We start from the raw sequence: 26158 nt of genomic DNA on the forward strand, positions 1-26158 counted from the left end.
TAATCAGTAAAGTAACGGGATTACTTTTTGGGGGAAGTAATCGGTAATTAGTTACTGATTACTTTTTTCAAGTAACTTGACCAACACTGATTATAAGTATGGTCAGCGAAAAGAAGGTGAAGTGGTTACACAAGAGTCCATGTAGGGAGCATACAAAGATGAGGTTACAATGTGTTGTACTTTAAGACAGGAGACCCTTGAAACTTATTTATTGCATCTATAAAAGTGAAAATCTTGTATTTTTTTTACTGTATTTTAATCAACCTAATGTATATTGTTTTTGAATCTGTAACCAAACAGAAATGAAACAGATACATGAATATTATTCCCATACAGTATTTCCTAACATACTATATAGTCTACCACTGGTATGATTCAAGGCATGCTTCTATTGGTTGTGACAGGTGACTGACACACTGTATGGCTAACCCTATGTCATGTTACTAATACAGTCAAAAGAAGTGATATGCGTGTCAGTGTTTAGACAGTTTTGCTGAAAATGTAATTTCTGTCACAAAAAGACCCCAAAGCACGCCAAACTTTACTGCTTCATAGGTTCTGTCCTCTGATCCTAAAACAAGCTCAGGAGCTGCAAATGCAGTAAAAAAAAAGATTCAGCATTATTCATTATCATAATTATTGCATCATTAAACTGCAACTCAACCTTCAACAACGAGTAACAATTACCAGGTAGAAACATGAGGCAAAAAGTATTTTATCATAATATTAACACGTGATAGTTGCGAGATGTTAATAATTTTAATTTCATTTAATAAACTGTAATCACACGCTGCAGAGAAACAATAAGTACCTACTACTTTCTGATTTGTGGGTTGATGTATACAATGTTCTCCAGGTCACTGCTCATATAAGTTCATTAGATTTAGTGTACATTACAGCAACTGAAGTCTTAGTCATACATCCAGCTCTAGATTAGCTTTGGTGTCACATCACTTTAAAAGGGGGACTAGAACAAGGTCCCTGCGCTAAAGCAGCAGCTGTGTAGTCCGAGGCAGAAATCTCCTCAAAGGCTTTGTACGAGCCTTAAAAAAGCTGAAAACTTCTGGACAAAAACACTAGAAAGACAACGTGTGAAGGCAGCAAAGAAATCCACAATCACTAGTGCCACAACAATGCTGGCTGTTGCAGTGTTGTGTTGATTGCACACGCAATATTTTATCCCTCCAAACAATTCTTTCACATGCTCAGAGCACCGCTTTGATGTTTCTATTGTTCTCCAAAGTGCGACTTCAGTGACATAAACAGAAAAGGAAAAAAAAAAACTGCATTCACTTTCCACTGCATTGATTTTCATGCAGTTTCTAAAATAAAATAAAAATGACAAAAGCTGTATCTAGTTTGACATTGTGTATTTATTTTTGGAGTCTGAGAATGTCTTTGTGTATATGGGTATATGAGGGTGAAGAATTGTGAAAATGCATGCGTTTATATAAGGACACATAAACACAGGTAGAGAAAGAGGAAAGCGGAGGAAGACAAGCTGTCAGAATCTGGTCCATGATGGAAGTAGCACAAAATCCAAACACCAATAAGCATCTGAATAGGGGGTCATATGATTGTTGGGTTTTTCTCTGTATCTATGAAGCGCCTTGAGGCGACTTTTGTTGTGATTTCGCGCTATATAAATAAAATTGAATTGAATTGAATTGAATACTAACACTAATAAAGGCAGCATCATTTGAAACTGGAAACCAAACCATCCACACACACACACACTTTTTTTATATCTTGCAGCCTCCAACAACCAGCCAACCCTTTTAATTTAAAAAAAACAAAACCTTTCGTAAAACCTCTCTATTCCAGAGGCTGTCCTAGCTAACGTTATTAATTAAAAAGCTCTTTTTAACCCAATCTCCTCCTTCCCACTCCTCTCTTGTCTAATTTTTCTGGGTTTGAAAAAGAACTTAAAACAAAGCAGCATGGATGAAATCATTAGCTATCCACACTAAAATCCTCTCTGGGCTGTCAAATTTCCTCTCTGTGTTTCCGCCTGTCACCATTGTTCTTTGACATTGTCTGATATCAACACCACTGACAGCCCCGATTATCCCCCAAAACCCAAGCCATCTCCTCCACCTCCTATTGTTTCACAACTATAATTCACTTTCTAAATATAAAATATAACTTCAAAAAAGGAAAATTAAGGCTCTTCGTTGGGTGTCAGCTGGGTTTCTTTTGCAAAGAAAATAAAATCTACATTTTAACATTAAAACAGCTCAAATGTTGCTTTCATCTTATTGCACTTCCTGTCATATTAGGGATGTCTAGCAATGTGCTTTCATGTCACTTCCCATAAATACAGTAGAAATGTACTTTTTTGCAAAATTATATTATATATTACTAGGAAACAAAAGTAGCTGGATTATGAGGCTCCTCATTTAAATTCGGGGCAAGTTTACTACATGCCATGTGCTAATAGGACATTCAGTGCAGTCAGTGCAAAATTAATGATATAAACCACAGTATTTCTCCCGCTGGTTGCCATTAAATTTACAAGAGTGACATTCGCAGTTTTCTATTTAATATGAAAACTGGCATGAGACAGTTTCTGGCCTACATGACACCTCCTCAACTTGCCTACAGCAGGTACAGAGGGTCCAGTGTCTTGTGGAAGAAGTCCTGAAAATACATAATAGTACACTTTGATGGAACATGCTGCGTCTCACCTTAAGGTTATACGTGCATGCTGGCAGTGGAATTGGCTTTTTATCTTGACGTGATTAGCTAGTTTCTTTCCAAAACCTCCTTCAATTCCTAATATTAGGCAATCACTGAGAAACTACTGAAAGTTAAAAATGGTCCAAATTCTTTTGACTCCAGTGAAATGATCACTGTGCCATTTTTTCCAGGTGTAACAACAAAGCATAATGTCCAGGCATACACTAAAAAGACGATTTGGTAGCTTGAGTTCGTTAGATGTTACGTCAGCTAGTTAATTGACATCAAAGATTATATAACGTCAGAAAACCAAAAAAAAAGAAAAAAGAAAAATGTACAGCACTGCTACATCTATCGATCTAAAAAAATATGAGCTAAAACTATATAACAGCGCGCTATAGAGGCTTAGTTAAGTTCGGCTAGTTCATATACTGTATAATGATCTGTTACCTCATTGCTAGCTTCCACAGACTCTATGCATCCATCCATTTTCTTCTGCTTCAGAGGTGCTCGAGAGGTGTGGTACACCCTGGACAGTTTGCCAGTCTATTGCATGACTATATATAAAATCTGTGTAATCTACAGAGCTATTATATGGCTAATATACATTTACAGTTAAATTGCTCTCAAAAGCAAACATGCTAAAGGTTGCTGCACCTGGGTCCCTGAACAGCACAGACCAATACCATTTTATGGCAGGAAAAAAAAGACACAAAACAGGAAAAACATCAGCTAAGGTGAAGATCCAGGGGGTCAGTATTTAATATGTGGAAATGCTACAACTTAGCCTAAGACTGCTTCTTTCTGAGGTGTTTAAATTTTTGATGTTCGGGACAGTGTGAGCCTGGAGGCTGTAGTGTACACTGTGAGCTTTTAAACCCTTAGCTTAAAGACATGCTACACAGAAATACTGCTGACACAAAGCTGTCTATTCAAAAACATCTAAAAGAGTGGAGGCCTGCACCCAGAAGCTGAGTCAACTCATATGGTTGCTATTCATTTTACTGCTGCATGCATGAAAAAGAAAATATGTAAAAGTAAGAACACATCCACATGTGACGTTCTGACTTGAAGAAAGTATTACAAAGACATGACTGTTCCCTGCACTTTTGACCTCACCTGAACCTGCAAGAAGCTCTTGCAAAATCCACTAATCCTCAGGCTCAGGCTATATTTGTACAGTTTATCAATTCTAACACTAGTTGCATGGTGGTCTGTTTCAACTTTGCACAGTAAATGTCGCAGAGGATAAGCAAAACATAAATAAATAAATAAAAGAAGTGGATGAGGATAAATGCACAGTGCACTCAATGATAATGTAAGTTCTGCCTTACATTTCATGCAGTAAAAAAATAAAGCCAACCAAACCTAAAACAAGTCTTTTTTTGAAGGCTACAGAGCCAGCCACAGGGGGAAAGAAACAGGTGTAGAGCTGTAGCTGGAAGAAGAATGTACATGACATAAAATGAGCAGAAACACAGGCAGACATACTTCTTAGGCCTGTAGTCTGGGATGCTCCTGTCCAGGGAGATACGATCACTGAGCTGAGCATTGTAGCCATACTCCTCGTACTTCCTCTCGACATCGCGGCTATCTTCTCCCAGAGTGGCAGCAGCTCCCCCCTGGCCGAGGCCTCCGGGCCCTTCTACCAGCCCCATGGGCTTTGCTAAACCTGCCAAGAAAATAACACATGCGACAGACAATTATACAGATGTAGCCATGAATTCCAACACAGAGCAGACATAGAGAGGTGAGAAGAGGGGGCAGGTGATTGACATTGCCTAGCAGTGTGAAGAAACCGGTGCACAGCAGCTCTGAGACCCAGGAATCCATAGGGTACCATTACAGTGTCTGTCAATGAAGAAGCTGCAAAACACCCACACCGACACACCGTCACAGGGAAGAGCAAAGAAGAGCTGAAGCTGAGAGACACCGTGGCAGAACGGCCAACTCTACAACAGACACCAGACAGAGTTTATACACAACTTTAGGTCACATATGGAACAGCAGGCATGAAACTGTCAGTGGTTAATCAAGTGTGAAAGGAAAAACTCTCTGAAACCCACACTGAGAAGGATAATGATTATAGTTTTACCTGGGTTACACATGCGTTTTGTACAAGTTACCATTTTATTAATGCATATCACTTTGATGTCATCAAATCAAAGCTTCGTATTACAAAGCTAGATGTGCGTTGTCTTTTTGTTTGTACATTCAGATTAAAATGTTCCTCCTTTTATTGTTAAAAGGCTCTCGATTCAGTGTTTGACAGACAACAAAATAAATAAATAAAAACCTAAAATTACTACTACAGAGACAACAGATAGAGTTTAGAATTTTGTGAATAACTCTCCCTGGATCTAATTATTGTGTGGATGCCTTTTTAACAACATCCAAAACACAATATGCTCCAAATAAATATGCAGGATGCGCTTTAAAAACATCAGCACCACATCACTTTAAAAAAATCATGTCCTTCATCGGGACCTCCTGGAGACTCCAGTGAGAAACGCAGTCGGCAAATCACTTGTTTCTTTACTTTTTAAAACAGCAGGACTTTCAATAGTGTTAATTTGACCAAATCCGTGTGTCTTTAAACCCCTCACATCTTAGAGTTCTTTTCAGTTATTATAAACTATCAATGGTTTTCACGCTTCTTGCAAACCATTGCACTAGTCTGCAGTTTTCAGACTTCAGAAGCATTCCTTTTCCTCCCCATATTGCATGAGAACTCAAAGAGGGTTTCCTTTTAATTAAGATCACAAAGATGGCAGACTAATTAATAACTCTGTCTGAGGTTGATACCAGTTATCTGAAATGATACGAGAAATAACCGAAGCAAAACCTTCACAGGAAGAAAAAAAAGCTTGCAATCCCACTGAAATATCGGCAAAAAACAATCTGGAACAAATTCAAATCTGGCATGATCACCGTGGAGTTGTTGTCAAGCTGTTGCACTCAGTTTCCATCTTCAGCCTGACATTGCATCTGGTCTAAAGCTGAGGTTAATCTCCGAAGTGGAATGTGTGTGGACTGCTGCAAACACATCACATTAGCATTCGTTCTCATTGTACTATTTTTAATTTGCTTAGAGAACACACGTGGTAGCTCGCAGCTTTGCTTGCATTTGTCAAATGACTGTAAGCATCCATCCATCCATCCATCCATTCGCTTCCGCTTATCCTTTTCAGGGTCGCGGGGGGCGCTGGAGCCTATCCCAGCTGTCATAGGGCGAAAGGCGGGGTACACCCTGGACAGGTCGCCAGTCTGTCGCAGGGCAAACACACAGGGACAGACAACCATTCACACTCACATTCACACCTGACTGTAAGCATGATTTTATATATGTGTGAATCAGCTGAACAGCTGGTGGTAGCATAGATGTAAAACAAAATCAATTTGTATAAACAATATTTGATCATACACAACTTCTCTGTCTTGAAGTCTTAGTTTGTTCTTGTAGATTTAAAATGACAGATTCTTTCAGAAACCTTTGATTCAACAAGGCCACACCAGATGTTGCACTGAACACCTAATGGCTCTATTCAGCTAATTATAGAAGTATTCTGGGAGCATGTGTGCAGCAGTACCACGACCGTGGAGTGGTTATTCAAACAGCGCTTGTTCCATGCAGGTCCTTTTATCTCACAAAGAGCCCAAAGAGTGGCCAGATTGCCTGGCTGCGTGCTTAGCAGTGAATGGGAGCCCATTCTCGCTCAGCCTCAATCGTGTTACAGTATGCTCCTTCGGTCTAACGCAGCTAAATTCAGCGCCGGACTCAAACCGCCCTTCTGCTCTTATTAAAATGACTCATGACTGTGTTTAACGAGCCGTCGCTTTGGTGCTGTGACACTGACATTTTCAGAAAGGGATGGAGAAAAATGCTGTGCGGTGTCAAAAGTGACATCTCGGCTGAGGGGGGGAGTGCATGTTCAGACCTCCACAGTACTGTAAAATACTGAGGTGGGGACCGAGTGTCTGACTTTTGAAAATCCAAACCCTCCTGGGTCACAAGCAGCTGCCCTGAGCCAGCTTTATTTCCACTTTAGCCATTACTAGAAGCATTTTGGCTCTGCTGAAAATCTGTCATCAGGTTGGAGAACTCTGCACTGTACGTTTAATTGCACATAGTAATGCTTTGATGACATCACAGGAAAATAAAATCTTAATATGAGGACATAATTGTTGTCCTCATTTATAGGCTTACAAACACTGCAATTTTTATGGTGCAAACAATCTCCATGTTTGTAAAATAGCGATTTTTATATTCAGTGTTTTTCTGGGGAGAAATACAATATAAGTCTTTGCCATGGGAAAATTAAAATGCCCGCATTGCAAAACTCCCATTAACAGCGCCCACCCTCCAAAAATAATTTTTGTGCAGTGTCTAAACTACAAAGAAACTGTTATAAGGACATGTTGTCATGCGTCCGTGCCAGCCTTCACTATTGTTTGACTATTTAAAATTCCATGAAACTGTGGGATAATGTCAGATAATTGTTATGCGAGCCAAGCTTCCACTGTGGCCTCCACAGAATAATCGAGCTGCGTCTGTTCTCCGTATCAACAGATGGACACACAGACAGTAAGCAAACAGCGCATACCGATGAAGAGCTCAGCTCTCAGCTTCACCCCCTCCAGGAACTGAGGAGTAATCACCATATTTGGATGGCCTCAAATCCTCGGGTGCGACTGAAGATTTGTAATTGGAGCTGAATGGTTGGAAACTGGCTTCTCCCACGAGAGGGATTTAGCATGCCCGACACCAGCCAATGTGGTGGCATTTTGACAAGTATGGGTGGGGTTCACGTCACGGACAAGCCATCTGTCATAGCTGCCTGTGTCACACAATAACACAGATAGCCTCCAGAGCCAGAGTCTCAAGTCTGGAGGGCCTCTCTGTCTCTGCGTGTGTCTTGGAAGCAGGACAACTCCTGCCAGCTTTGTTTTCTGGTCACTGCGTTATTTTTTGCTTCCCTCCTGTCTACAGCTGCCTCGGTCTGATTGAAGGTTCCTTTATGGGATGAGACCTTAAAGTCTGATCCGCCGCTGTCTGTCTTTTAGCGTTTTAGCAAAAGGTTGGATTGCTGACATGTAAACTGTACCGCAACAAGCTTTAATATCTTTATTGAAGATTTTCTTTTTAAATTTAGCTGCTGTTTTGATGTTGCTCCAGAGATGACTTCATATAATAAAATAGCTTTCACTGGCATTGATTCATTCATCAGGTTTTCTAGAGTTTGGTGTCTATTTGTGTAAAATTGGTTTGGAAGTAATCACTTGAATATGCATACATTTATCAAGGACAAAAGCCACATACTTCTATTGCACAGCAAATTTTCTTTCCAAAAATGGACTGCTTTCAGATAGAAAGCTTATCTGAAAGAAATACCTAGACTGTTTGTCTGTGGGTAGAGCATGGTACCAACATTGTGAGGACTAAAAGCTCTCCTGCCACAGCAGCTACACAAGTTAAAAATGTATGTACACATGATCCTGCGGGGTACTTTGTATAAAAGCATCCAACTAGTAGGCTCTTGTATTCTGGTCAAAAAAAGGAAAAAAGGACAGTGACTAAAAGCTCACAACACAATGTGAAACTCTAGGGAATGAAAACTAATATTCAAGCATAAAAAAAATTTATTTCACATTTTCCGTGAGCTTCTCTCCCGTTCACTGTTTCTAAAGTGGTAGTAGCCCTTCAAGCAGCGCCGTTGCACTTTCACAACTTTACTTTGAGGCAATTACAGCCCAGCATCTGCTTCTCCCTCTCAGGCCTCACTCCCATCCAAAGGATCAGCGCAATGTGGCTCATCTGCGACGACATGCACCGGTTTCAGTCTCATTGTGTCCCAGCTTGTATCCGTCTCTGAGCTCTTTCCTCTCAACCCTCAATGGTTTGTCCAAAACCATCTGACATGATACAGTAAGAGCCACAACAGTTATAAATTATCTAAAAACCTTCAGAATGATTCTGATGTGGCCTTTACAAGAAAGAGTCTCAAATTCAAAGATGACCCCATTTTTAATAAATGATTTAAGAGCATGAGTGGTTTTAAGTGTGTCCAAAGTGATGCAGCAGAGTTCTAAATATTGATGCTGAGGGGAGGTGGAGGATTTCTGTGGACTCTTGAAGAGGAGGAAAATAACTCATTCTAAAGAGATTTAAAGTCTTCAAAGGCCAAAACAAATCTATGAAACATTGAGAGCTGGGAGAAGCACTGGTTTAAATCTGGGAGCCAAGCATCTTAAGAGGATGAGAACTCCGATTTGGAAATTGATACCAATTAGACCACTAAGTTATCTCTAAACATGCAAAAGCACTGACAATAGCTCATGTACTCCAGATATAAAGCATAAAATAAATCATTGAAAATTTCATGTTTACTGCCGTGTTGGTCGGGTTAAAAGTGTGCAATGAAATGAAGCAAGAACAAGGTCGTCGATGGAAAAATAGCAAAAAGTCTTTGAAGTGTGTCAGAATGTTACAACACTGAGACGGGACCCAGTCACGAGGAGCTCCTTTCCGTAGGATGTAGGAGTTGTTCTGCATCAAGAAATCATGAAGAAAATTTACATGATCAGTTATCCAGCCTGGCAAACTGGCCTATGCCCTTCAGTCACTGGATATCATCATTAAATGTTGGTAATGTAATCACTGCATGACTCTAAGCCAGCAGTATAAATAAGAGGGATGCTCGCTCCATCTGAAATTGACATTATTATCTGCGGCTGCCTGCTGATTGTCAGGTGAGCCGCTGAATTCGTTATCGTGATTCCTCAAGGCTGAGCAGAATTGATTGTTATCTGTTTCTGAAACTGTGTTGTCAACCAGCGCCTCATCTACATGTCATTATTATAATATAATTCATTTCATCAGGATTCATCACGCAGAGATGTGATGTCCCTGCAGCCACCACCATTACACGCTGCAAAACGTATACGCGCACCATGATACGTATCATTAAAATTGAGTTTGAGTGCCAAGCGCCTGCCAGCGTGGAGGGGAGTGAGAGGGCTGTTTCTCCATCCTCATCAAGTCTTTGTTTGAGCTGGCTTGGCCTATAAACAGCGTTAGATTTTTCCCTATAATTGGGCATATAGATAAGAAGCATATCTGGTGCTACAGCTGGACCCGCGAGGCTGCCAGCCCATCAGCTCCTACGCAGTGAGGAAAGACAGGAAGTGACATGCATGGCTGATGACAAGCGCCTCAGTGTGCCTGTAAGTTGTGGGACAGCTGAGCTTAGACAATGATGCTTCCAGTGATGGTCAGAGAAAAGGAGTAGACACAATAGCAGTACACGGGCTCTCTAACACCAACGTCTGTTTTTTTAAGAAGTTTATTTTTAGAGCAGTTCTGCTCTAAGGTGATAAAAGAAGAGAGGCAGCGAATCAAATAGCTTTCAGGTACTTTCATTGGTGTCCAATCCAAGTAAGACAATCAGAATGAAAATAGCTAAATATATAAATATTGATGTGTTGTATAAGCCTATTTTTAAATAGCTTAATCTTGCAATTGCTGACTGACTATAGCCCCTCTCGGAACAATAGTTATCCAAGCAGCTTAGCAATTGTCAAGCTCTGGAAATCTCCCCACACTGAACCGTTCTGTACGGGTTTATGTAAAAACACAAGTATGTTTGAATGTAACAGCTGAAGCTGTGTGTTTGTTTTGCAAAATATAAGCACTTGTAGTTTGTTTTACTTGATACCAAATATGACCAAAAGCCGCTCATGTCACAGTACAGAAACGCTTTACTTAAAGTCACTAACTTGACTTTGGTCTTCTCAACATTCTCGTCCTTTTGGATCTATCTCTCACTCCATCCTGCTAAACAGACTTTCCTCTCTTGGCATCACACCTAGCCTGATTCCAATCATATCTCCTTCCACTCTTGTTTATTCCTTGTAACTTCTGGTGTACCCCAAGGTTCAGTCTTAGGCCCTCTTCCCTTCATAATAAATTTTCTTCTTCTTGGTACCATTTTCCTTAAATTTGATCTTCACTTTCATTGTTTTGCCGATGACACTCAATTATATCTCTCCTGCAGGCCGGACTCCTCCCTCCCAGCTTCTTCTCCCACTGGACTGACAAACACACGCATACATTCGTAAACATCATACACGTCACTAGCAAGCACTTATCTGAACAATCTCATACATACATACAGGAACACCTTCATACACCAAGTTACTTTTTGCACAGCACTCAGTCTTTTGCAAATTTCTATTGCACTGCTGTGTCTGCATCGTCTCGTGTCTGTTCTGTTCTGTCTGGTGCTGCACTCTTTGTTTTGTTTGCAATTTTTGCAATTTTTTTGCAATTTTGCACATTGCACTTTATGTATTCCTGTGTCAATTGTCTGTTATATGTCATATGTAGCACCATGTTCTTGGAGGAACGTTGTTTCACTGTGTACTGTACCACTGCACATGGTTGGGATGACAATAAAGCCACTTGACCTTGACCTTGACCTTCTCTTACACAATGCTTATGCGAATTAAAATTCTGGTTCAGTTCTAATTTTCTCAAGCTCAATGAGTACAAAACTGAAATTCTCATCGGCATCAAATCCAGCTTGCTGGTGGCAAATCATTTCACTTTCACTACTGAGAACTCCACGGTTTTCCCTTTACCTCTGGTTAAGAGCCTTGGTGTCATCCTTGACAGCTCACTATCCTATAAATCTCACATCAATGATCTCACCTGTTCTGCCTATTTCCACCTATGCAACATTAACCGATTACGCCCTTCTCTTTCCATCCAATCTGCGTCCATTGTAGTTCATAGCCACATTACTTCCTGCATTGACTAATGTAATTCTCTCTTACATGGTCTCCACAAAAAGTGCCTCCATAAGCTTCAACTGGTTCAAAACTCCGCTGCCTGCATTATTAGCAGATCCCCTCCTACTAGCACATCACCCCTATCCTTCAGGAACTTCACTGGCTCCCTGTGAAATTCCGAATAGTATTCAAGCTTCTTCTGTTCACTTTCAAGCCCCTTTATAACCTTGCTCCTCCTTACCTTTCTGACCTGTTTAGAACTACCTCTTCTGCCCACTCACTTGATCTTCTTTTTCTATTCAACTTGCTGCACTTCTTTCTGCCTCAGCACTATGGGAAGCAGAGCTTTCAGTTTCTCTGCTCCCAGGCTGTGTAATTCCCTACCCCTGGATATTAGAAACATTGGTCCTCTCCCCCAGTTTAAATCTCAACTAAAAATCTGTTCACGTTTGCATATTCACTGTGAACTTATTGGTTGTTTATTTGATCTTGTTTTTATTGTTCTTTGTTCTGTCCTTGTTCTATTATGTGTTTTTACTCTATTGTTAAGTGTCCTTGAGTGTCTTGAAAGGCGCTTTTAATAAAATGTATTACTTTTATTATTAAAAATTATTTTAATTCAGTTGTTGAAATAAGCTAATGTTTCATTAGTGCTGCGTCTTCCTCTACCTTCAAAAAGCAAAGGAAGAGACATTTAAAAAAAAACTGTTGACATCTTCAACTGCAAATGAGATCAGATTTACTATATCTTTTTAGAACTTTATAAGATCTCGGGCGTTTTTGCAGTCACAGAACCTGGACACCTTACAGTGATTGAGTGGACCATGAGTTTCAGTGTATATCAAAGTATTCTAATGATTGTAGTGTAAACAGTGATCCCAAGCACAGCAGGAAATCTACAGCAGAACAGCTGAAAAAGAAAATAATCAAGCTGCTGCAATGGCCCAGTCAAAGTCCAGACCTCAACCTGATTGAAATGCTGTGGTGGGACAGTGAGAGCCTCAAACCTCAATGAACTGAAGCAATGCCGTAAAGAAGAGTGGAGTTAATAGTTTAAAGCTCAAAACATATTACTTGAAGTTGAGCTGTATTTAGCTTTCGACACACAGTTTTCTCAGAACATTTTTTTCAGAATACTTATGCTGACAGTCCTACAACACTGTGCACTACATCTCATAAATGCCAAAATGATATAGCATGTGAATGGGAACAGTACATAATTCAAATTAGTTTGTTTTTGCAGTTGTTCCAGCTGTGCCAAAACTGACATAGAATATCAATCAATCGACGTTTCTTTCCCAAATACACTTTAAAAGTCACAGTCAACTTTTCCACTGGGTGAATTAATCCTGCAATCATGCGCTTCTTTTCCCCCTCCCTACAATAACTGAAATTTAGGACTTCATGATGGATGTCTAACTCTAAAGTAAAAGATTTCCATCTCAATATTGACCAAAACACCCCAAATAAAACATGTTAACAGTGTCAAAAGAAATTCTCTAAATGTCCATCAATATCTGGCTATAGTGTGCATTTAAGTCAGTAAGACTTAGAGGGCTTCAGCAGCTAAGTACCTGCAAGGAAGTATTTACCGGTGCTAATGTTGTACTTAAGTCGAAAACACTACTTCATAAGCTTGTTAACAAGCTTAAAACCTCTCATCTGATTGCTCAAAGCTGGTGGCATCCACAGCTTTGAGCAATGCTGCTGATAACCCTCATGTTACTCATTTCTGCACAGAATGGGCTGCTGGAAAAGCTTGACCGTTGTTTTCTTGTTGGGAGTCTAGTGCTCGTTCTTCAGGCAACCGTGAAATAAGAATTCTCTGGCTTCTTTATGTCCTTCAAATCTAATTGGACTGTACTGCATATCCCATGGCATGCCATAGGTAGGCAATAAACAACAGGAGGAATGGGCGATTACTTAATATCGCTGCTGGACATGATAATAGTTATTGGCGCGTTGAGTCCTCTCACCATAGTTATCCCCAGTGGCCATAGAATACAGTTTGTGAAAAACCATGCAAGGCCTGTGACAGTCAGCATCCATCCACTGTGCGCTCCTGCTTCTGCTTAAGACAAATGACTATACCGAAACGGATTGATGTTTATGATTTGGACCGCATAGAGATTATTTACAAGTAATACATCTGCATTTCTCACTCTGTACAGCAGCACTTTTGCAGTTGAATTCAGCAACTTGTCATGTGACGCTCCATTTGAAATCCAGTGTAACAGCCTGACACTCAGTGTCATTGTTAATCAAAGAATCTCACTCCAAGGTCAAAAAAATGCTTTCGTTCTGTCATATTTTGTATGATACCTGGCAGGCAGGGAACTGTGCCAGCTCTGCACTTTGTGGTTTGTTCCCCTCTTCAGCACACTTGTGAAAAACCTGCAAATTGTGCTCCAGATACTTGGACTCAGCAGTGCAACAGCAAAGACAAGTCAGGTCTGAGAATATTTTATGAAATTGATGTGACTCTTTTGACAGCGCATGCCTAGCATTAGAGGAAACACGCCTTCCAGGAGATAGTCGGCATTCAAAGACTCAAATATACGTCGCACTCATGGAATGAGACAACGTACATCTCGTACTTCTTCAGCTGGGACAGCAGCTCGTCTTTAGAATCTGAAAAGTGCATTTTGTGTAGATATAAAAGCCTATGGCTTGACCTTGAGTCCCACAGTCAGCAAGATCTGTGCAGACACTGTGTGCTCATGCCCAGTAGCAGTGATACTCTGCTGTATTGACTGTCTCGCTTTCATCCTGTCTTCAGTGGGGGAAATAATTATTTGATCCCCTGCTGATTTTGTAAGTTTGCACACTTTTACAGAGACCTTAACAGTCTCTCATTTTTATTGTTGTTTCATATTAATGGAGAGAGAGCGAATATCCATAAAACAACACAATGCAAATTTTAATGTCAGTGAGTAAATTAAGTATTTGATCCCTTACAAACCATCCTGAATTCTGGTTCCCATGGACTGGCTGTGTGTCCCTGTGGCACAGAGATTACAATGAATCAATCAATACAGATTCTCATGATCTCCTTAGCTCCTTAGCTCCTTATATATATATATAAAGCAGACTTGTCCATAGAACAAATTTCTTTCATTCCAACCTCTCTACCACCATGGCTGAGACCAAAGAGCTGTAAAAGGACATCAGGGACAAGACTGTAGACTTGCACAAGGCTGGAATGGAATACACGGTGTTGGATTAGCACAAGACTACACAGGAGGAGCTCAATGACGATCTGACGTTGGGACCACAGTCACCAAGAACACCCCTGGTTATGCCAGATTCCTAGTTATTAGAGCAACCCCTAAATCTTCCTATGTTGGTTCATGGAGTTTATTTCTTTCTGCTGTTTTGCCTCCAATAAAAGGTTGGTTTCATTTTGATTGCTGCTTCCATCTGGGGTCCTCGTTCACCATCTAACTCGACAAGTCCCTCTGCATTCACGAAATACCTGAAAACTCATCTCTGATCATTAAAAATATATATTTAGATTTTTTTTTCTACGAAAATAACCTCTTTATGCCTTGAAATGGTCTTGATGTAATTCCACATCGTTACCTCATTTTGTATGCACAGATCTATGAATATGCAAATTAATTCCCACCTCACACTCCTGCCACAGCATCCACTAGAAAGCCCTGTACCACTTAAAATGTTTGCATGTTAAGCAGAAGTGGGGAAGGGAGAGGACAACACACTTATGCACATTGCTTCACTTGTACATCAGGATGTTCCTGAACACAGCATGGTGCTAAGAGAGGATAAACTAAATCATATGAGTGCATCTGAAAATTTAAAGTGCCTGAAGCAATGGCTAGGCTCTACCTATTAAAATTTACAAAAACAAAACTATGTGTCCCTGTTTTGCTGTTCAAGTCGCACACAGAAGCAAAACAGAATGCGGCGCAGAGAGAAAGTAGCAGGACCGCAAATGACAGCAATACTCACACTTAGCTTAAATAGAATCAATACACAGGTAATTATCAGGCAGTTAATCACATGTTGATAATATAGGATAAAACCTGTTCCAAATTACTAAACAATGTTAAAAAATAATATTCATTGGTGAGGGTCTTAAAGAAAACAGTCGAATGGAGTGCCCCACCTTGTCTTCTTAATCTTTCTCCATAGAGTTAAGATAAAATGATGCAACTTCAGTGCCAAAAGAGACATGCTTACTTTCTTCAAATTGTTTATGTCTTTATTGTAAAATTTCTGGGTTAAACGGCTTTCAGGAGGCTGACTATTAAAAGGTTATGATGAAATCTTTGCTCTCTATCATTAAGCCTTAGCTATAGTGTCAAGAAACAAATCAGTAACTCAGTGTAACAGTCTACCATGCAGCCTTCTCATTATTTGGCTTGAAAACAAGAGTCTTTGTAGATGAGGCATCACTGGATCAAAAACAGATCCCTCCTGTACTAGTGAGAGAAGAGGTTGCCCAAATAACTGTGAATACAGAGTTCCAAACTGGATGCGCTCTTCAAAAGGCTGAAGTTTAGCAGTCACTGAGTCATCATCAAGTCAGCCACTTCATGCTGATGCATCTGGTACGGTTCATGATGCACGGTAGAAAAGCACTCCTGTGGTAATCACAGGATGTGAGAACATATTAGTTGTGATCCCACTTATCCCTTATTATGTGAGTGAGCACTCTGGAACAAAAAAAACCAAAACGTTTAATTCAAGAAATCTGTTTCTTTCATTGCAAAAAAAAAACAAAAACCTGCCAAAGTATTATTTAGTACTCAAAGATATTTTTGGTGCAGAGTCGCTTACAGGAATGCAAAAGACACTGGATATTTTAGCTAAACTCGTTTAAATAGGTTATATGTGTGGTTGCGTAACCCTTGACCAAAAAGCCCATCCACTCCTATTTAACATTTGAATCAGAATTGAAGAAATTCCCTTAAGAAAAATGATGCTCATGAGAATAAAAAGTACTGGTAGAAAGTGTGCATGTAAAAATGAAGTACACATAAACATAGAGGCTGAGGCTGATGTAGTCATGCCTCATTCATTTCAGGAATCTTTTGAAGCCCACTCACTCACCACGACCTTCTCCTGCTTAAAACACATAGATGTATTAAATAAAACAGTAAGGCAGAGTAAGACGTAAAGGATTTCTGCTGTGGTCAAAAAGACCAGATCTGACCCACAGACTAATGCCCGTGTAATGAAATCCTGTAAAAGTCTGTCATTGTGTTATACAGGTAGTACATTAGACTCTCCTTCAAAACGCAGACTGCCAGTTAAACCTGGCATATCTCACCAGCGATGCTTCCAGTGAAATGGCAGGAATGCTGCTGGCGCACAGACTTTCTCCAAGTGCGATTCTGCACCGACCTCGATAATTATTAGAAATTCGTGTGAAGTTTACAACAGGTCAGTGACAGCACAGGGAAGTACATTAACACCGATTTGTGCTTAAGCACATGCAAAAGGTATACAATGCATAATTAGCCTATTAATGCGCAAGTCTGATACTATAGCCATTAATTTATGTGACAGTGAAGCGCTTTTACCAAAGAAATGAGGCTAGACTGACAATAAATAAATAAATAAATAAAATGCATGAGTCATGGTCCAGGTCAAACTCACCTGAGCGCATCTTATTACCCGATAAATTGGCTGACAAGGACTCCCTGTGTGCTAAATATAAAATCTTTGCTTTCATAGATCACGGATTTAACAACTAAGAACTTCAGTTTCCTACCGTTTAGCTGGTTGTAGACCACATCCTCCAGCCTCTCCAGCCTCTGGAGAATTGACTGCCTGTCCACCAAGTTGGAAACTTTGCCATTCCTGGCTCGCAGCCTCTGGTCAGAAATACGCCCTATCTGGATGAGCTCCTCGGATCGGTCCTGGATCCTGCAGTACACCGAGAACAGTATAATCCCCACAAACACTAAGATGTTGACGGTCAGCAAAGTTTTGATTTTGCGTGCCACAGCCATGAAAGGAGAATATTGTCTGGCTGACTCAGTCAAGCCCGTCAAAAGCTCATGAGTGGTGGCCTCCTTTGTCACCTTACAGTGTGTCTTGCGGCGGGGTGATTTCTGTGCTCGCTGGAGAGAAGGTCAACTCGTGGAGACCCGAAGGGCTGGCAGATCCGTTCAGCACCACGGACAGCTCCGTAGTGGGACACCGCACCGGTCACATAGAACGAACTTACAAGGTGGGAAATGTTAGTAGCGTCCCCGGAGCTCGGCTCCAACCAGCGAGCGATGCTTTTATGAGCTTCACTAGTCGACAAACAGCTGCACTCGCTTCACCTACATATTACAAGCGAGAAATGACGCCACGGGAGGCATTCATCCTCCCGAGCAGCCCCCGGCAGTTGCAAAACATCTCTCCTCCGCAACGTGGTAATTCACCAGTTCCTTAGCATCAATATGTCTCGTCCATCGCGCAAGAAAAGCCCTGGATTTGAAGCGTCACACAGCTCTCGCCGCTCTGTGGCATCTCCTTCCTCAAAGGCGTTGTGGTCACCCGATCCGTCCCGCTCTGCAAATATGAATCCAAATGCGCTTATGTCCAACAAATAAATAAATATATATATGCGTGTGTGTGTGTGCGCGCGTTTCAAAAACAAAGCGGCGTTTCTCTTTCTCCCCTCTCCCTTTTCCTCTCTCTCTCTCTGCCTCCGAGTCTCTTTCTGTGTTTGTGTCCCGTCAGACCATCGCCGCCTCCCTTGGCGCTGCACCGTGGGATGAGTTGAGAGCAGATTTGCCCTCAAACGCAGTCAAACGACGCTCGATGTCGATGGGAGCGATGCAGCCGGGCTCTGGCATGCTGTCGCTCCTCTCTCAGCCTCCCCGCTCTGTCAGGGAGGAAGAGCCACCGCTGCGTCCTGACGTTTAGAGGCACACAATCATGAATATTCACAAGCAGTGTTGTGTCGGAATAAAATAAATAGCGCGACCATGGAAGCAGCGTGTACTTCCACTTGGTAGAGCAATCTACACCACCCCACCCCACCCCCTGTACAGGTGAGCTGTGGAAATCTGTGTGAAGATGTGTTAAATGGTTTTTCTATGTTATTCACAAGGCCGAGCCTTTAGGTTAACCAATTCGCACATATGTTTCAGGTTGCATGCATGCACTCCTATACACACACGCTCTGCTTCAGAAGTAGGCTATAAGGATCATTTCACAAATCACATGCTTGACTACAGTTTTAACGCCAAGCTAAACAGAATAAATATGTATATATTTGAATTAGAAAGGCATGCAACATTTGTTTATTATAATACAAATCCACTCTCAGGAGAGAATTTGAGGTTTTGCCAACCAAAAAAAGAAAAACAATCAAGAAAAACCACACACGGGTGACTAAAACTCCACACTAAACCCACAGATATTGAAGGACATCTGTTTTATAGAGCCATCCAGATTCTAATCATTACTCAGTTCAAATTACTCCTACTCCATACTGTAACCTGCCATTGCCAGCTCCTCATCTCCAATTCCAAATGAATTATGGCTCCAGTAAATCACGTACAAAGAGCTTCGGGCTCTCTGTGTACTTTTACTTGATTAGGCAAACCCAGACACGGTAGTGGCTGCCCGAAGTACTTTGATTCCACTTCACACCCACCAGAGGATCTCAGATCTGTGCTCTTCAGTTTGTTTGCTGCTTCAGTACACCGAGATAGTGCCAGGGTAGCTAAAGCCTCTATAGTCTGCACATTTCTTTGTCGGAGGACATTTGGTATGAACGTGAGCTTGTAAGTTATTTTATACTTATACACATTTCTTGATGGTGCGTGTCTTCAAGATGGAATCGGTTCTGATTTTCTGAGAGCAGATTTGAGGGCTTTTATTTTTAGTGTTTTCAAAGAACGAGACCTTGTCATATAAGTCTCGGCACAAATGTTCTTGAGAGGTTCATTTGTTCCACAAAGCTCCTGCATTCCAAAATAGTTTTTCTTTTTAAGAGGGTAGAATAACAAAGCTTAGGCAGGGCTCATACTGTTCCCTGTGTGGTCATGATACTGATGATGATGATGATGGTGATGCATACTTTCTATTGCCTTACAGCTCCCAGGTCTGCATAACAAGGACATTTAAAAGGATTTTCATTGTATAGAACGTATAATAAGGTGCACACAAGGTGCTGCTTTGATTCATAGTTTGCAGAAAGAGTCTGTGGGGAAATCATTGTTACAGACACCTCAGGCACCGTGCAGGCCTAAGCACAGCTGCTTATACAGCAGCTACAGCACTGTATATCAGCTCCCCGCGCTCCCCTATAAGACTCTCTGAAGACTTGTTTTCAGCATTCAGCACCCTGCATGCCTCTGTAACTGCAGACACTGGCACTCAAGTGTTTTAACCATATTAACCTGGGTCACTGCAAGCTGCACCACAGTCATCCCACTCAGTGTCTCCGCATAAGCCACTCGAACATATTCAGAGGGAGAGCACGAGCTAGACAAAAGCGTGTGAGTCTAGTAGCGCTGTTAAGAAAGCCATAAATATCTACTGCTTTGTGTTCATGTGATCTGCGTTCACGGGGCTCATGAGGTGCTAGCTATCGTATAAAAACAGAAACGAATTTCAAACGTGCTACTTAATCTGCTTATCGATATACTTTCAGTCTGCCGGTAATATAAACACATGCTTTTAAAGAATATTTTTTCATCACTTAAAGGGAATTAAATATTTATGTGTTTTTATAAGACATTTATGGCAATGCACTGAAAATATCATCAGAACATTTTATGTTTAGTTTAAATACATGCTAGCTAACTAGTTTACTTGTCTACCTTTCAAAACTAGAGCCCTTTGCCCACAGTGGACATTTGCTACAACAAGCAAGAGTGCTGGATAAAGTGTAAGGATACGGTAACAAACAAGACAAGAGTATTAACCTCCTAGGACCTGGCATCCGCATATGTGGACATCCCATTTTGGGTTATTTAGACCAAAATACTAAATTTTGCTCTACAAGGGACTGATATCCACTTACGAGGACATTATACTGCTACTGTTCTATCGAAATTTTAAACGAACATGTGGCTCTCATTTTTCTTAGAAACAAAAATCAGGTAAAAAAAAAAAATCAGGTAATTCTTTGTTTTTACATACACTGGTTCCCAATATGCCCAAATATCAAAGAGAAATGAAAAATGCATGCCGTGGAAGAGTTCAGGTCTTAGGAGGTTAACTTAAAAGAGGTTTGAGGTTTGTTCTTGCTTTTGCTTGAATCATAATTACACAACCTAATCAGCAAGCAGTTACATGTTTGCACATGTAGATATGTTTTAAAATTACTTATTTAGAACAAGTATTGGTGCTCTAGCCACTGTAGGTGACCATGTTTATGGTTCTTTCAGGTCTGTTGTGGTCTTAGAAAATACCCAGCTCTTCAGCAGCTACATTTCCAATTGCAACTTTGTTTGTGAACTTGGTGTACACTATTTTGGGCTGTCTTCCTAAAAAAATAAAGTTAGCTCATGCATCCGGAAATCAGGTAGGAGAAAAGAAGGCCACCTAAGTAATGAAAAGAATCATGCTAAAACAGTTTAAAGAGCAATGATTTCCTGTGTGTCTATCAGCATGACTCACACCTTTCACTTTAAACATAATCACTTGAGCTGTTGGTTATACAAAAACGCTAACCAGAGCAGCTTTAAAAAGAAAAGGAAAACACACTGCACTACAGAAATCTCACAGTGAACCCAGGCAAGGTTAAGCTTAGATATATTTTTGCTGAAAAGAAGATAGCAACTACTGTAAAACACAAGGCAGTAAGTGCTTTGTTGGGGGCCATTTAGTTTGCTACACTCCAGTGACTTTAGTACATTAGGCATTCTTGTCAGTTGAAGCTGCTCCTCTGTGTTTGGTTCACAAGAGGCCAGGCAAAGGGAATGTGTTCAGACAAGATGCTACAAAGCAAGGACAGCTGGAAGTCAACACATCACACATGTCCACGGCAGAGGCAAACATCACAGTTACTTCTTGTCAGTTTTCAGGGTGCTAATGTGTTGATGCCAATTCTGTGTTGCTGCCATTCTAACAGTATGCAAAATGGATTCTTGACAGAATTCAATGAACAAGAAACCTTTTTTGGAGTTCTTTACAAGTAAAGTAGTTTGTATTCAGTGTAATACAAGCTCAAAATTGCTAGTCAGAATTAGCAAGCGCTGAGCACAAAATAAAATATGCAGCATTTTAAAAGTAAACTGTTAAGGCTAATTTAATTCAAAACTTTCTCCCTAAAAATGCAAATGTGCTTTCCTAAGAGAAAACAAAATCTGTTTTCCTTTCCTATTCGCAGTGGTTAGTATGCATAATGTTTTGGCAAAGGCACAAACAAATCAACCACTGTGCAAAGGCATTAAAAGTAACAAATCTGATACATGAGGAACATGAGTAATTTTATGGCACAGCAAGTAATCCACATTTGTTCCTGACTGGCTGGCATGCAAACTTGCCGTGTCACTTTCAGAGTAAAGCGCCCACTCTGAGACACTCGTTGGCCACTAATGTAGTGCTGTCTGCTGGCCTGCTGGAGCTAAGTTCATACATTATCACTTTGACCCCGAGGCTAACAGCTAAGCCCCAGTTCTGTCTGCCTTAACTTAGCTCATTCACATTCCACCTCCAGCAACCTCTCCCTACTGTGGTGCTACGGGAGTTGTTGATTTGCCTAATGCCTTAACTAAATTAGAATGATAACCCTGCGGACTGGAATATGTGATGTTCAGCTCGAGGCAAGTTTTTACTTGTTTTTTTGTACAACAGACATGAGGCAAAACTGGGGGCTGTCAGCCGAATGTTTATCAGAGCCTGGGGCCTCATTAAGACACAATGTGCTCCTTGACCTTGGCAGCCAGCTATGGCTTTACCATAATGCGTCATTCAGCGGCATCCCAATTGCAAATGCAAAGTGCCTTTTTTTCCAAGTGGAGACGTGGCAAATCTTGACCCTGTGAATAACATAAAGAAAGAAGCAGATGTCGCCTCTGTACGCATGCTTTTGGGTAAAACAGAAGCAGCAATTATCAGTATAAGACTGCTAAGACGCTCAGCTGGAGATTGTGCATATCAAATATCAAAATGTCAAAACTAATGATTAGATTTATCAATATGAGCATAAGCTTGGCTTCTCAATGTTTTTGTATTAATGGAGCAGATACTCTGGAGACGCCCCCAAATGTTTCTTGATTTATGGCAGAAGCAATTACATCGCGCCAGTGTACCGATGCTTGATGGGCGAATCGGTGCAGGTAATTAGAAAGAATAATGAAACAGGGAGTCATGGGAATTTATCCCTACATCAAAAAAACTAATCAAAGATAAATGGGCTATCCATATTACCCAGTCATTATGCCGGAAAGATTATTGTTTTAAATCCCTGTGTACAGCAGCTATGGACTCGTTCTCAAACAAAATCCATTACGCTGCTGACACCTCCGACTTATTTGGAGACTGATTGATATTCCACGGCCTGCGAGCATTCCTCCAGTTTATGTTTTCAGTTTTTTGGGCGAGACGGTGGACGGGAGAATTTCTTAGTGAGAAAAACGACTGTTGATGGATTTACAAAACATTGCAGAAATGAGAAATTTGATCCATATACATAGAGACACAGACAAACACACAAGATCCATCTTTTGATGACTTCAGTGGGATAATTTTTTTAAAAGTCATTCAAGGCTAGAACCCATTCAAAATGATGTTGAGTGATTTCAAATAGACCAACAAAGCCAATCAAAAGCACAAATGCCAAACAATAGTTTCATAGTAAGCAAAGGAACACAGTGAAGCAATACAATACATGTTGCCCTATCATATATGTATGTGCTCTTAATCTGAAAGGTATAAATACGGAAGTGTGTGTTCAATAAAGGATGGCGCAGAGGAAGGCGTGTGCCTCTGATGTAAAACTCTAACAACGTGTATGTGGTTTATTCCTCCATGAGATGTGCGAGTTACCACGGTATTTCTGCCCTAGAAAATGGAACATGAAACAGGTTATGGGCCCAGAAGGGATGTGGGAAGCCGGTGGAACCATCTGTGCTTCGACGGAGATGAGAGAAGTTCCTGGGATACCTGTGGCTACTTGGGCTAAAGGCCGCCATTTTGGACGAGCCCGGCGAGTCGGAGGAAGAAGACAAGGACTTGGATGAAAAAAATGAAGTAGCTTATGCAGAGCTAATCCAAGTATTGGGTGATAGAAGTCTTTCACTCGTGATGAGAGATGTCAGGGATGACGGACGGAAAGCGTTGGAAATTCTGAGAGAGCACTACGCCGGTAAGGGGAAACCACGTGTGATTAGCCTGTACACGGAGCTAACGTCGCTACAGAAAACGCCCAGCGAGAGCGTCACAGACTATAGGATAAGGGCTGAGACTGCCATTACAGCTCTGAGGAATGCAGAAGAGACATTAAGTGATGGACTGCTTATTGCAATGGTGTTAAAAGGGTTGCCTGAATCTTTCAAGCTGTTTGCCATACATGTAACCCACAGTGACAAAGCAATGACATTTAGTGAATTCAAAGCTAAATTAAGAAGCTACGAGAGCACCGAAAAGGCCACATGTTCTGAAGACAATGTGATGAAGGCAAATAACTGGAAGTAAGAGAGAGACAATGCAGAAATCATATGTTACAACTGTGAAAAAAAGGGTCATATAGCACGTGAGTGTTACACAAAGGCCGAAAGGAAAGAACAAAAAGAGAAGCAGTGGTGCGGTTACTGCAAAAGCTCAACGTATAAGGACAGCGACTGTCGCCGACGAAAGAAGATTGCTGCTAAACACGTAACCGATGCAGAAGATCATAGTTTCGCGTTCAAAGCTAAAGACTGTGGAAATCAAGGGCTGAAACAGAGAGGCCTAATGGTTGATACAGGGGCCACTTCTCACATTATTACGGACATTCAGAGATTCAAAAGTTTTGATGAGACATTCACACCTGGAAGACACTTCATGGAGTTAGCTGATGGGACGAGGACAAGTGGTGTCGCACTGAAGAGGGGAGATGTGGAGGTCTATCTACAACAGCGAGGGACTAAAGGTGAAGGCGACACTGGAGGGAGCACTTTACATTCCCTCTTACCCGCAAGATATCTTCTCGGTTCAGGCGGCGGCGGCCAAAGGAGCCTCAGTAACCTTCAAGAAGGGCTGCAACCAGCTTATCCATAAGAACGGGACAAGGTTTAAGATAAGTGAATATGAACGCCTATACTAATTAAACAGTGTTACATCTGATCATTATGTTGACAACGACGAATGCAATGGCTGTCATGATGTAGAAACTTGGCACAAAATCCTCGGCCATTGTAACTATGAAGACTTGGTTAAACTAGAGAACATTACCGAGGGTATGAAAATAAGTTTTTGTGGGTTACGATAAAAACAGTCCGTCGTATCTAATCTACTACCCTAAAACAGGATGAGTTCTTAGACATAGGTTGGTCAAGTTCCTCACTAAAAGTGTAGTTGAGCACCAAACCCAGACCACTCAGGATGATGACGATGGAGATGATGATTTGACTCCAGGGGACATCTTGAAGTACCCCGCTAGAATGGACAAAACAGGGAATGACCAGAGATCAAATGAAAGTATGATCCTGGAACCTGAAGGTGACATTCAGGACAATGGCATAAATGATGCACAAAACTCAGACAAACAGAGTGATAGAACAGAGTCTGAACGATATCCCAAACAAAACAGAAGAAGGCCAGATTACCTGAAAGACTATGTCCAAACTGCAGAAGACGACCAAACATTGCTGACTGTAGATTACTGTTACAGGGTGATGTATAACATACCAAAGACATTTGAAGAAGCTATGCAGTCATCGAACTCGAAGTGTTGGTCAGATGCTATGGAAGATGAAATGAGATCCTTGAAAGACAATAACACGTTTACTCTAACCACGCTGCCAGAAGGTAAAAATGCAGTAGGAGGGAGATGGGTGTATGTGATAAAAGAGAACCCGAATCGGACTAAAACATTTAAAGCAAGATATGTTGCTAAAGGCTATAGCCAAGTTCAAGGCATTGATTACAAAGAAACCTTTTCGCCGACTGCAGATATGACGTCAGTGCGTACGCTGATGCAATTAGCAGTACAGCACAACTTTAAACTCCATCAAATGGACGTGAAGACTGCTTATTTGCACGCCCCAATCGATTGTGAGGTGTATATGCAGCAACCAGAAGGGTTTGAAGTAAAATCAGACACAGGTGAAAAACTGGTCTGCAAATGAAACAAATCACTATGTGGTTTGAAACAATCTGGCAGGAACTGGAATAAGATGTTACATGACCATTTATGTGAAAAAGGTTACAAACAAAATCCTGTAGACCATTGTGTATATTCCAGACAGACAGCGAGTGAGACGGTGATTCTTATCATCTGGGTTGATGATGTAATCATAGCTGCCAACGGTGAGGACGCTATCAGAAACGTGAAACAAATGTTGAATGATAAATTTAAAATGAAGGATCTTGGTGAGCTCAAACATTTCTTGGGTATTGACTGTATACAAGAGAACCATGAGATAAGACTAAACCAGACACGGTACGTCACAAAAATCCTGGAAAAGTTCAAAATGTCTGACTGTAAGCCACGTTCTACTCCTTGTGAACTCAAAAATGACTTTGGTGTACATGGTGAATCAGTTGATTCAGGAAAATATAGAGA

At 41.0% G+C, this 26158-nt stretch overlaps 1 protein-coding gene across 1 annotated transcript in view; it reads right to left on the reverse strand.

Annotated features, from left to right (window-relative positions):
• Positions 1-18075, reverse strand: part of galnt9 (polypeptide N-acetylgalactosaminyltransferase 9) — a 105811-nt gene extending 87736 nt beyond the window's left edge. The window contains exons 1-2 of the mRNA XM_005733571.1: positions 17210-18075; positions 4171-4351 (exon numbers count right to left, since the gene is read on the reverse strand). Of these exons, the coding sequence (XP_005733628.1) occupies positions 4171-4351; positions 17210-17450 (422 nt within the window). The 5' untranslated portion in view covers positions 17451-18075. The remainder of the gene's footprint in view (positions 1-4170; positions 4352-17209) is intronic.
• Between the last annotated feature and the right edge of the window lie 8083 nt (positions 18076-26158).

The sequence above is a fragment of the Pundamilia nyererei genome, unplaced genomic scaffold, assembly GCF_000239375.1.
Source record: "Pundamilia nyererei isolate P.nyererei 1_Seehausen unplaced genomic scaffold, PunNye1.0 scaffold00053, whole genome shotgun sequence".
NCBI lineage: Eukaryota > Metazoa > Chordata > Actinopteri > Cichliformes > Cichlidae > Pundamilia > Pundamilia nyererei.